We start from the raw sequence: 13,256 nt of genomic DNA on the forward strand, positions 1-13,256 counted from the left end.
ATATCGCTCAGTGACGTCACGCCCCCGCCAGCCCTGCATGAAGGTCGTGGACGACAGTCCACATCCTTCATGCATGCCCTACCGACAGTGACGATCGTTGCCGACCCGCGGGGCCGCGCATCGGTCGTCGCTGGCGGCATACACACTTAACGATATAATGAGCGACGTCGCTCAAGGAGGGGGAAAATGAGCGACGTCGCTCATTATATCGTTAAGTGTGTATGGACCTTTATAGACAGGAAAACACAGACACCCAACAGACTTTTCAAACATTTGAATTCCCCCCAATACAGATGGGTCCACCTTTATTTTGACTTCTTTGCTGCACCTAGGCACAACATGGTTTATTAACATAAACCCTTCATCTATTGTTCTCAGCAGCAATACAAAACGGAGAACAATACATCAGGGGATTAAGTCATTACAGCAGGGGATTAAGTCTGACTGACCTGGCTCAATTAATCCTACTAAAAACCAAGATAAACATGGACCCATCTGTATGTTGGAAATCCTTGATCTGCAGATTATGACCCCAAAAAATTATTGGGGAGTCTGGGATTTTTAACCTGCTGTTTTTCCCCTCCCTCGATTCCACCAATCGGCTGAACGGGGAATAAGGGATTACTTGTATGCCCACATTAGCTGGACTGCATGTTGCTCCTAATCAGATAGCAATATAAAAGGTAGAACATGTGTTTGGAATGTTTAGTCTCTTGGAATCCAGATTATCAAACCAACGTTTAAAAAAGGTAACAGAAAAAGGGGTCTATTCATGAAGCAGTGAAAAGGGCGTGAGAAGTGAGCCAGTGGAGAAGTTGCTCATGGCAACCAATCAGCATTAAAGTAACATTTATAATTTGCATACTGTACAATTGTACGGAGCAGCTAATTGGTTGCCATGGGCAACTTCTCCACAGGCTCACTTCTCCACACTTTTCACTGCTTCATGAATAGACGCCCCTTCTGTGTATTGGCCCTGTCTGAGAAGAGCAGGCCGAGCTGAAAGAGAGGTTACAACAGGGAACATTGTCCGATATTCACCAATGCACAGTAAGCCAGGATTTCTATATGTATAACCTACCAGTGCAAGTGTTTGGTGACAGTGGGGGATATTTATCAATGCTTGGAGAAAGTTAAAGTGGAGAGAGATAAAGTAGCAGCCAACCAACTGCTGTCGTTTTTCAAACAGCCTGTAACATGACAGAAGCTAATTCGTTAGTACTTTTTCTTTCTCCAAGCCTTGACTAATCTCTCCCACTGTTTATTGGAATTCTCAATTAGTGAGAACTTTTGAGGACTGAATTGGCGTCTTTCCCCGAAACATAACCGTGCGATTTGTATTAATCTGTCTGCGTACATACAGCACACAAGTGTGTGCCACTGGCATCTGGCCGGAACTATTTTAAATTCACATATAATTGTAAAGAGCAGCAAAATATTGATGACACTACATATATAGCTGTTAATAAATTTAGGCTGGCCACACCCAGACTGACCGCTTAGATCAGCTCGACTGACAGGACGCCGTCCCAGATTTTTCCCGGGAGTACGAACGATTTGGGCGTTTAAACCGAGCAGTTGCATCAAGGAGTGATAGATGGCCGCACACACACAGAGAATGGATTTTGGTCACATCTCTCAGGCGTTGCGTTTCTGTGGGGCGATGTGGAGTATTGAGCAAACCAGCCAATGTTGCAGTTATTACTGTACCTCCATGTTGTAGGCAATGCAGATAAATGTATTGTTAAACAATGACGAACAGTAGATTTGCAATAGACCTTGGTCATGCTCACAGGTAGCAAAGTGGATTCACTAGCACGAAGAGCCATAATAGACGTCAGATGCAGATAACGCTCTGTATCAGTGTTTCCCAACCTCACTCCTTAAAGAACACTACCAGTCCAGGTTTTAGTGATATCCAAGCTTTAGCACAGATAAATCAAAATAATTTTAGTACTAATCAAGTATGACTATCCTTAACATCTGGACTTTTATTGTGCCTTGAGGAACATGGTTGGCAGTGGTTCCAAAACGTGATCATCAAGGACCCCCAACAGTTCACGTTTTCCAGGTCTCCTGACAGAATCACAAGTAATATAATGAGCTCCACCTGTGCAATCTTGTAAAATAGATCAGTGAGTAATAAATACACCTGTGCACCTGCTAGGTGACCAAAGTTTAGGAACCACTGATGGAAACGCTGCTCTACAAGAAGACCATTGCTAATTTAGGCCATGCTGCAAGACGCTCGGATAATATATAAAGAAACATACAGTCCACAATTACACAATTGTTCGGAACATTTTAACACAAACGAGGAAACAAAAAACAAAGGTTTCATCAAGACATATAAATGATGCGTCTTAATTTCTTATCGCAGCACATTAATTACATTTCTTACGGGAAAAAAAATAAAAAATCCCTGCCCCTATGATTTCTGTAACATCAAGAACAAACAAAATGGTCCCGGTGAGGCGAGAATTACACCCGTCATTCACTTATTTCTAAATCTCTACTTTACACTAAAGAACTTCCTATAATGCGTAAATTCCAAAAGCTTGCCGTACTGTTACGCAGACAAAGGAAGAAAATGCGAAAATGGCGGATATCTAGCATCCTAACATAAGACGTGTGGTTAAAAAACATAAAACAAATCCTATTTGCACATTCTAAACCTTCAGTCCAAACTATAATGAAAGATGACAGGAATTATGCAAAAACTCTGTCTACTGAACAGAGCTGGTGGTCGGCCTACTAAGAAACCACTGTTGAGAACCGCCAATGCTGCCACCGCAGTAACATTAAATGCTATTACATAAAGTAGAAGACATCTATTCGGCGCTAATCCGGTCGCAGAAACAAAGGAAAACACACTTAAACTAACAAATGTTTTAGGTTGGCAATGAGGCAATCCACTAGAACTGTTTTTAGATAACCAGTGGTATAACAGCACAGCAGCATCAAAATGATATTACTATAATTAATGAAAATACTAATAAGCGCCCTCTGGTAATGAGACTTTTATGTTCCCCTAATTGACTAAGAAAAAGTGCAGATTGTCCGCTTTGCTCATTTCAGCTTTTCCTCCTTCAGCAGATGTTGAAGTACCAGTTCCAGCTTCTCAACCTGTTTAAAGAAAATAATAAAGTACCTAGGTCAGTAGAACACGGCTGATAGTCTATCACAAGTGTCGAACTTCTACTGTACTAGACGCAACATTGATTTAATGATGGTTTGGCAGTTTAAGTGTGTGAGAGGATTTATGTTACTTAGGAGACTGCAAGGTAAACATTAGCCGGGGATGATTTGGTGTTATTACTGAAAGAAGCTATGAAACATCTGGGGCCACGTTCAGTAGAACGGTTTCACCACGGGGCCTGACCACTCACTATCAACCAACACAACCTCAGTACTTGACTTTGCTATGGATTGCAGCCATAAGAATGTTATGCCTGGTATATTTCTTATTTATTTTAAGGAATAGCTATCCTAAGTTGAAATACCACATTTATTACAGCAAAGTCATTTATTGCATATCATCTCCAATATTCTGACAGGTAGCGTCAAACTCCTGGGTCTTATGCTGTGTGTAAAGTAAATTTGACAATCTCTCATCACATTTTCTGCAATCCGGTGGCTCCATAAGACATGACAAGGAAGAATCCTCTTGTACAACAGGAATGATGTCCAATAAGGATTTGATGTGCAAAAGAAATTATTTCTGAAATGCCACTTCAGTGGGTTCGGTATGGAATCCCGCCGGTCAGAATACCGATGCCTAGATCCCGCCCGCCAGAATGCCGCAGCGGAGCGAGCGCTAGGAATCCCCTATCGGGCTTGGTGGCTCGCCACAGGTTTTATTCCCACTCTATAGGTGTCGTGGACAGCCACAAGTGGTAATAGCCCTGGCACAGCTGTCGGTTGGGATCCCATGGTCTGTATTTTGACCGCCGGTATATTAACTATATCCCCACTTCAGCAATACGCCAGTGATACTCCCATAACATGGCCCATCTCTGTGCGGCTGGTGAACAGCACATTTCCAAGACACTTCAGATACTGCAACTGCTCCTCCGTGTGTACACACTGTGTGACCCATGCGCTGTGCAACTTTTCAACGAATTAGATGCATGCGCAGCTAAAATCAGGCCCTAAATGTTTTGTCACCTGATGTGCCCGTAATAGTGTTTTTATGACTATGGCCCACATTCAGAGTTGATCGCTCGCTAGCATCTTTTTGCAGCCGTGCAAATGCATAGTCGCCGCCCACAGGGGAGTGTACTTTCGCTTTGCAAGTGTGCGAACGCGTGTGCAGCCAAGAGGGATGAAAAAGTTTCTTGCAGTTTCTGAGTAGCTCTGGACTTACTCAGCCCTTGCGATCACTTCAGTCTTTTTGGTCCCGGCATTGACGTCAGACACCCGCCCTGCAAACGCTTGGACACGCCTGCGTTTTTCCAAACACTCCCAGAAAACGGTCAGTTGCCACCCACAAACGCCCTCTTCCTGTCAATCTCCTTGCGATCGGCTGTGTGAATGGATTCTTCGTTAAATCCATCGCTCAGCAACGATCCGCTTTGTACCCGTATAACACGCGTGCGCATTGCGGCGCAAACGCATGCACAGTAGTAACCTGATTGCTGCTCTGCGAAAAACTACAGCGAGCGATCAACTTGGAACGACCCCCAATATTACTCTAAAAAGGATCCTTGTTCTGACCTGACTGTTACCGCTTCATTCATACTAAAACATATCCACATTATCCAGATGACATTATCCAGGTACTTCCTACATTTCTCTAGAATCGTCACTGGAGGAATTTCCCACCACACCTGAAGAATCTCATTGTGCGTGAGAACACCTATATTCCTCATATGCACCCATTAAATATCATGCTTTATTAACCCTTTGTTTGGCGCTATGATCCTCGATGGTAACAAAAGCTTGCTTCATCCGGGGAATAAGATCCTTGAACTGCTCTGAAGGGGGAAATCTATCTTGAAGCTGAGAATTACACACATTTTCTTTTTCCTTAAACGAAGTTTTATCACATTCAGCACATAATCCTAACCTAATATCTTCTGTACCAGAGGTTTTAAAAGTACTGATTTAGAAAATCGATCATTGCTAAATATCTAGGTAAAAGATGCAGACAAACAGAAACACCCTAAACTTATTTCCTCGAGCGGGTGTCTTTTGGCTGTTCTGGGTCGGGTTCAGGCTGTCAACTTTATAGAGTGCACAGTGATTATGCTTCCAGTAGCGGCAGTTCTGGTTCCCCATTGCAGCCTGGCTGACGTGTCCTGGGTTTATGCACAGATGACACCCAACCCTTGTCCGTGTGTCTGGCTGGTGTTTCCTCGGTACATACAAAAATGATACCACGTCATGTCCTCACACGGGATATTTGCATTTCCACTATCAGAACTGCTCCATAAGCTAGCAGACTGCTGTGCCTGGGTTAGCCAGCCAGAAGGAACGGGTAAGGTCCTGTATAGGAACAAAAACATACAATACCTGCATCCAGTAGTTAGAGACAGGGAAAGACACAGGGGAGGATCTTCACAATATACAGATGGAGCCCTGCTCATCTATCCCTTTCATAGGAGTAACTGAGTCAGGGCTGTCGGACTTAATCCCCTGCTGTATTGTTCTCTCTGTACTGTATTGCAGCTGAGAACAAAAGATGAAAGGCTTATGCTAATAAGCCTCGGTGCACCTAGGTGCAGCAGAGAAGGCTAGGTGAGCGACGCTCCATCTGTAACACCCAAATAGGGCAACCCAACTAAAAACGTGTCTTCAGACACTGTGGCTTCAATTTCACCAAATAGCCGCTCTCGGAGTGCCAGATCCCGGGAGGCTTGTCCGCAGGTCCAGTCCTACTTGCATAAATTAAACTACTGCACTAGATTACACTGATCAATTTGATGTGCGACATCTGTGTGCATGTGAATCTGTGCACAAAGTGCTGCGACGCAGTGGCACAGGCTTTTCTCACGCCAAGATCTGTTGTGCTTCATCTGTGACTTGTACGTGTGTAAATGGAATTCCGGTGCGGTTAATGACGCAGCCCTGCGTCTCTAGTACACTGTGAGCGGCATTTCGCAGCGTGTGATGCGAGTAAGCTGCAAAATCGAAAGAAAATGACGGTATGCTACACCTCTGGAAGTGGCTACGTATGCAGTATAGATACTGGGTGTATGAGGCAGATCTGTAACGGTTTCTACCTATCTAGAAGGGAGCGAAGCCACTGTACATACTGTAGGTTGTACATAGAGCTGCCATGGAGTATTGAGGGTCCAGCGAGCACCAGAACTACTAATGTCAGTTCAGAGCATAATCCGTCATGAACTCTGCTCACTGCATGGAGTCCATGAAAAGATAAAAATAAGAATTTACTCACCGGTAATTCTATTTCTCGTAGTCCGTAGTGGATGCTGGGAACTCCGTAAGGACCATGGGGAATAGACGAGCTCTGCAGGAGACTGGGCACTCTAAAAGAAAGATTAGGTACTATCGGCTCCTCCCTCTATGCCCCTTCTCCAGACCTCAGTTAGGGAAACTGTGCCCGGAAGAGCTGACACAACAAGGAAAGGATTTGAAATCCAGGGTAAGACTCATACCAGCCACACCAATCACACTGTACAACTTGTGATAACCATACCCAGTTAACAGTATGAACAACAACTTAGCCTCCTTGTACGGATGGCTCATAACAATAACCCTTTAGTGAAGCAATAACTATGCAATACATGTATAGAGAGTCCGCACTTGGGACGGGCGCCCAGCATCCACTACGGACTACGAGAAATAGAATTACCGGTGAGTAAATTCTTATTTTCTCTGACGTCCTAGTGGATGCTGGGAACTCCGTAAGGACCATGGGGATTATACCAAAGCTCCCAAACGGGCGGGAGTGCGCGGATGACTCTGCAGCACCGAATGAGCAAACTCAAGGTCCTCCTCAGCCAGGGTATCAAACTTGTAGAATTTTGCAAATGTGTTTGAACCCGACCAAGTAGCAGCTTGGCAAAGCTGCAATGCCGAGACCCCTCGGGCAGCCGCCCAAGAAGAGCCCACCTTCCTTGTGGAATGGGCTTTTACTGATTTTGGATGCGGCAATCCAGCCGCAGAATGAGCCTGCTGAATCGTGTTACAGATCCAGCGAGCAATAGTTTGCTTTGAAGCAGGAGCACCCAGCTTGTTGGGTGCATGCAGGATAAATAGCGAATCAGTTTTCCTGACTCCAGCCGTCCTGGAAACATAAATTTTCAAAGCCCGGACTACGTCCAGCAACTTGGAATCCTCCAAGTCCCGAGTAGCCGCAGGCACCACAATAGGTTGGTTCAAATGAAACGCTGATACCACTATTGGGAGAAATTGGGGACGAGTCCTCAATTCTGCCCTGTCCATATGGAAGATCAGATACGGGCTTTTAAATGACAAAGCCGCCAATTCTGACACACGCCTAGCTGAAGCTAAGGCCAACAGCATGACCACCTTCCACGTGAGATACATTAGCTCCTCGGTCCTAAGTGGCTCAAACTAGTGTGATTTCAGGAAATCTAACACAACGTTAAGATCCCAAGGTGCCACTGGAGGCACAAAAGGGGGTGAATATGCAGCACTCCCTTAACAAACGTCTGAACTTCAGGCAGTGAAGCCAGTTCTTTTTGAAAGAAAATAGATAGGGCCGAAATCTGGACCTTTATGGACCCCAATTTTAGGCCCATAGTCACCCCTGACTGTAGGAAGTGCAGAAATCGACCCAGCTGGAATTCCTCTGTTGGGGCCTTCCTGGCCTCACACCAAGCGACATATTTCCGCCATATGCGGTGATAATGCTTTGCTGTCACATCCTTCCTAGCTTTTATCAGCGTAGGAATCACTTCATCTGAAATGCCCTTTTCCGTTAGGATCCGGCGTTCAACCGCCATGCCGTCAAACGCAGCCACGGTAAGTCTTGGAACAGACAGGGCCCCTGCTGTAACAGGTCCTGTCTGAGAGGCAGAGGCCATGGGTCCTCTGAGATCATTTCTTGTAGTTCTGGGTACCAAGTTCTTCTTGGCCAATCCGGAACGATGAGTATAGTTCTTACTCCTCTCTTTCTTACTATCCTCAGTACCTTGGGTATGAGAGGAAGAGGAGGGAACACATAAACCGACTGGTACACCCACGGTGTCACTAGTGCGTCCACAGCTATAGCCTGAGGGTCCCTTGACCTGGCGCAATATTTTTTTAGCTTTTTGTTGAGGCGGGACGCCATCATGTCTACCCGTGGCAGTTCCCAGCGATTTACAATCTTTGTGAAGACTTCTTGATGAAGTCCCCACTCTTCCGGGTGGAGGTCGTGCCTGCTGAGGAAGTCTGCTTCCCAGTTGTCCACTCCCGGAATGAACACTGCCGACAGTGCTAGCACGTGATTCTCCGCCCATCGAAGAATCCTTGTGGCTTCTGCCATTGCCATCCTGCTTCTCGTGCCGCCCTGGCGGTTTACATGGGCGACCGCCGTGATGTTGTCTGACTGAATCAGTACTGGGTGGTTTTGAAGCAGGGGCTCTGCTTGACTCAGGGCGTTGTAAATGGCCCTTAGTTCCAGTATATTTAAGTGTAGTGAAGTCTCCAGACTTGACCACTGTCCTTGGAAGTTTCTTCCCTGAGTAACTGCCCCCCATCCTCGGAGGCTTGCATCCGTGGTCACCAGGACCCAGTCCTGTATGCCGAACCTGCGGCCCTCGAGAAGATGAGCACTCTGCAGCCACCACAGCAGAGACACCCTGGCCCTTGGGGACAGGGTGATCAACCGATGCATCTGAAGATGCGATCCGGACCATTTTTCCAACAGATCCCACTGAAAGATCCTTGCATGGAACCTGCCGAAGGGAATTGCTTCGTAAGAAGCCACCATCTTTCCCAGGACTCGCGTGCAGTGATGCACCGACACCTGTTTTGGTTTCAGGAGGTCCCTGACCAGAGATGACAATTCCTGGGCCTTCTCCACCGGGAGAAACACCTTCTTCTGTTCTGTGTCCAGAATCATGGCCAGGAAAAGCAGACGCGTCGCAGGAATCAGCTGAGACTTTGGGATATTCAGAATCCAGCCGTGCTATTGCAACACTCTCTGAGAGAGTGCTACGCTGACCAACAACTGCTCTCTGTACCTCACCTTTATGAGGAGATCATCCAAGTACGGGATAATTATAACTCCCTTCTTCCGAAGGAGTATCATCATTTCGGCCATTACCTTAGTAAATATTCTCGGTGCTGTGGAGAGACCAAACGGCAACGTCTGGAATTGGTAATGACAGTCCTGTACCACAAACCTGAGGTATCCCTGGTGAGGTGGGTAAATGGGGACATGCAAGTAAGCATCCTTGATGTCCAGCGACACCATAAAATCCCCCTCTTCCAGGCTTGCAATAACCGCCCTGAGCGATTCCATTTTGAACTTGAACTTCTTTATATAAGTGTTCAAGGATTTTAAATTCAGAATGGGTCTCACCGAACCGTCCGGTTTCGGTACCACAAACATTGTGGAATAGTAACCCCTGCCCTGTTGAAGGAGGGGGACCTTGATTATCACCTGCTGGAGGTACAGCTTGTGAATTGCCGCCAGTACTACCTCCCTTTCCCTGGGAGCAGCTGGCAAGGCTGATTTGAGGTAACGGCGAGGGGGAGTCGCCTCGAACTCCAGCTTGTATCCCTGAGATACAATTTGTACAGCCCAGAGATCCACTTGTGAGCGAACCCACTGGTTGCTCAAGTTTCGGAGACGCGCCCCCACCGCACCTGGCTCCGCCTGTGGAGCCCCAACGTCATGCGGTGGACTTAGTGGAAGCAGGGGAGGATTTTTGTTCCTGGGAACTGGCTGCCTGGTGCAGCTTCTTTCCTCTACCCTTGCCTCTGGCCAGAAAGGATGCTCCTCTGACCCGCTTGCCTTTCTGAGGCCGAAAGGACTGCACTTGATAATACGGTGCTTTCTTAAGCTGTGAGGGAACCTGAGGTAAAAAACTCGACTTCCCAGCAGTTGCTGTGGATACGAGGTCCGAGAGACCGTCCCCAAACAATTCCTCACCCTTATAAGGCAAAACCTCCATGTGTTTTTTAGAATCAGCATCACCTGTCCACTGCCGAGTCCATAATACTCTCCTGGCAGAAATGGACATTGCATTAATTCTAGATGCCAGCAGGCAAATGTCCCTCTGGGCATCCCGCATATATAAGACGACGTCTTTTATATGTTCGATGGTTAGCAAAACAGTATCCCTGTCGAGGGAATCAATGTTGTCTGACAGGGTATCAGTCCATGCTGCTGCAGCGCTACACATCCAGGCTGAAGCAATAGCAGGTCTCAGTAGAGTACCAGAGTGTGTATACACAGACTTCAGGATAGCTTCCTGCTTTCTATCAGCAGGCTCCTTTAGGGCGGCCGTATCCTGAGACGGCAGTGCCACCCTTCTAGATAAGCGTGTCAGCGCCTTGTCCACCCTAGGGGATGTTTCCCAACGTAACCTATCCGTTGGCGGGAAAGGGTACATGGCGTAACCTCTTAGAAATCACTAGTTTCTTATCAGGGGAACTCCACGCATCTTCACACAAATCATTTAATTCATCAGATGGCGGAAAAGTCACTGGCTGCTTTTTCTCCCCAAACATAATACCCCTCTTGGTGGTAACCGGGTTAATATCAGAAATGTGCAATACATCTTTCATTGCAGTAATCATGCATCGGATGGCTTTTGTAGACTGTACATTTGTCTCATCCTCATCTACACTGGAGTCGGACTCCGTGTCGACATCTGTGTCTACCATCTGAGCTAGCGGGCGTTTATGAGCCCCTGACGGCTTCTGAGTCGCCTGGGCAGGCGCGGGCTGAGACCCCGGCTGTCCCAAGGCTGCTGCGTCATCGATCCTTTTATGTAAGGAGTTGACACTGTCGGTTAAGACCTTCCACATATCCATCCAATCAGGTGTCGGCCCCGTCGGGGGCGACACCACACTTATATGCCCCTGCTCCGCCTCCACGTAACCCTCCTCATCAAACATGTCGACACAGCCGTACCGACACACCGCACACACACAGGGAATGCTCAGACTGAGGACAGGACCCCACAAAGTCCTTTGGGGAGACAGAGAGAGAGTATGCCAGCACACACCACAGCACTATATAACACAGGGATTTACACTATAAAAAGTGATTTACCCAATAGCTGCTTAAATATCTTATTTGCGCCTAAATTTATGTGCCCCCCCCTCTCTTTTTTACCCTTCTTGTATCAGGATACTGCAGGGGAGAGCCTGGGGAGCTGCTTCCAGCGGAGCTGTGAAGGGAAAATGGCGCTGGTGTGCTGAGGAAGAAGGCCCAGCCCCCTCAGCGGCGGGCTTCTGTCCCGCGTTTTATGTAACTTAATGGCGGGGGATTTTACACATATACAGTTTCCAAACTGTATTATGTGTATTTTATGCCAAAAGGTATTATAATTGCTGCCCAGGGCGCCCCCCCCCCCCAGCACCCTACAGTGACCGGAGTGTGTGGTGTGCTGTGGGAGCAATGGCGCACAGCTGCAGTGCTGTGCGCTACCCTAATGAAGACAGGAGTCTTCTGCCGCCGATTTCATCGCTTCTCTTCTGTCTTCTGGCTCTGCAAGGGGGACGGCGGCGCGGCTCCGGGAACGGACGATCGAGGTCAGGCCCTGTGTTCGAACCCTCTGGAGCTAATGGTGTCCAGTAGCCTAAGAAGCACAAGCTAGCTGCAAGCAGGTAGGTTTGCTTCTCTCCCCTCAGTCCCACGTAGCAGTGAGTCTGTTGCCAGCAGATCTCACTGAAAATAAAAAACCTAACAAATACTTTCTTTTCTAGCAAGCTCAGGAGAGCCCACTAGGAGCACCCAGCTCTGGCCGGGCACAGATTCTAACTGAGGTCTGGAGGAGGGGCATAGAGGGAGGAGCCAGTGCACACCAGATAGTACCTAATCTTTCTTTTAGAGTGCCCAGTCTCCTGCGGAGCCCGTCTATTCCCCATGGTCCTTACGGAGTTCCCAGCATCCACTAGGACGTCAGAGAAAAAAATACACAACTTTATAAATAATAATTATACCCAAAAAGAACCCTGGAGTCTCATATCTGACCAGTTTACAGCAGTTTCTATCTGAGGTTTTTCTTGCCTTGACTTCTAGTTTCCCATAACTTCTATTTTTTAAAGATGTTGTTTGCAGCATAATTTCCAAACTGGAAGAATCTAAGAGGTATATTTGCTACAGCTTATGAAACATACTTGTAGTCCTGTTGCCCATAGTAACCAATGTCAATCATTTTCTAGAATGCATCAGAGAAATGATAAATTCTGATCTCCACTTTCCATTTTTAGAAGCTTTGAGTAAATCTACCCGTAAGTGTCCTTTTTGTATCCATACCCTGCTTTGTAGCAGTCCGTTATCTATAGTATATAGTCCTCAGTCAGCCGCTTAGAGGAGCCCCTAGCTATGATCGGGCACAGACATCCAGAGCGGTTAGTAGGGTCACTCTGGAATGGTCTTCGCCTGACCTGATTTTTTACCTTGCCCGACTCAATCTTTTACTTCAGTTCGCTACATTCCCCAAATGAGTACTAATTGTGTTACAATACGCGGAAATGTGTCATGTGTAAGTCTGCAACCTGCAGAGATTGTGTTTCCTTCATCTCACAGACAAAGAATATTCTGTTACTAGATCACAAACAATTCCGCAGCCGGTGATCTGAGGGATCTCAGCCGGCCTGGCAACAGATCCACAGTAGAAGAAAAGCCGAACAGCATTCACAGTCCTCCTCTTTCTCTTATCTGTAGTTTCACTGATCTTCTGATACTCTTACAAAAAAGATATAATTGTAATGCAATAGTGATGCTTTATAGTTTGGTGGTTCATAGGACACTTTATATTTTTAGACTGAGATAACTGAAGCCTATGGCACTGCTGGGCCTGTGATAGCACCCCTCTCCTTGTCGTTTACCTACAGTCACCACAAACACAAGACACCAGATGAAGAGATTCCGCATTGCAAGCCCAGGCACAGCACTACGCGCACAAGATAAGAAGCGTCTAGACACATGTGGCTTTATTATTGTATAATAAGACAAACACCTTCATTATTGTTCTACAACCTGGCGGAATCTGTACATCTCTGTCTGATGCTCCTGTGTAACATTCTCTGTGCAGGAAGTCACATGATCTTATCCTGTAACAGCAACCGTCTGGCGTAGCCAAGGCAATTATGTATGTTCA

At 46.7% G+C, this 13,256-nt stretch overlaps 1 protein-coding gene across 3 annotated transcripts in view; it reads right to left on the reverse strand.

Moving 5' to 3' along the window:
• Positions 1-2,287: 2,287 nt before the first annotated feature.
• Positions 2,288-13,256, reverse strand: part of TDRD1 (tudor domain containing 1) — a 522,012-nt gene continuing 511,043 nt past the window's right edge. For all 3 annotated transcript variants that reach the window (XM_063962552.1, XM_063962550.1, XM_063962551.1), the window contains one exon: positions 2,288-3,126. In XM_063962552.1, the coding sequence (XP_063818622.1) occupies positions 3,070-3,126 (57 nt within the window). In that variant the 3' untranslated portion in view covers positions 2,288-3,069. The remainder of the gene's footprint in view (positions 3,127-13,256) is intronic.

The sequence above is a fragment of the Pseudophryne corroboree genome, chromosome 3 (genome assembly GCF_028390025.1).
Source record: "Pseudophryne corroboree isolate aPseCor3 chromosome 3, aPseCor3.hap2, whole genome shotgun sequence".
In the NCBI taxonomy this organism is placed as follows: domain Eukaryota; kingdom Metazoa; phylum Chordata; class Amphibia; order Anura; family Myobatrachidae; genus Pseudophryne; species Pseudophryne corroboree.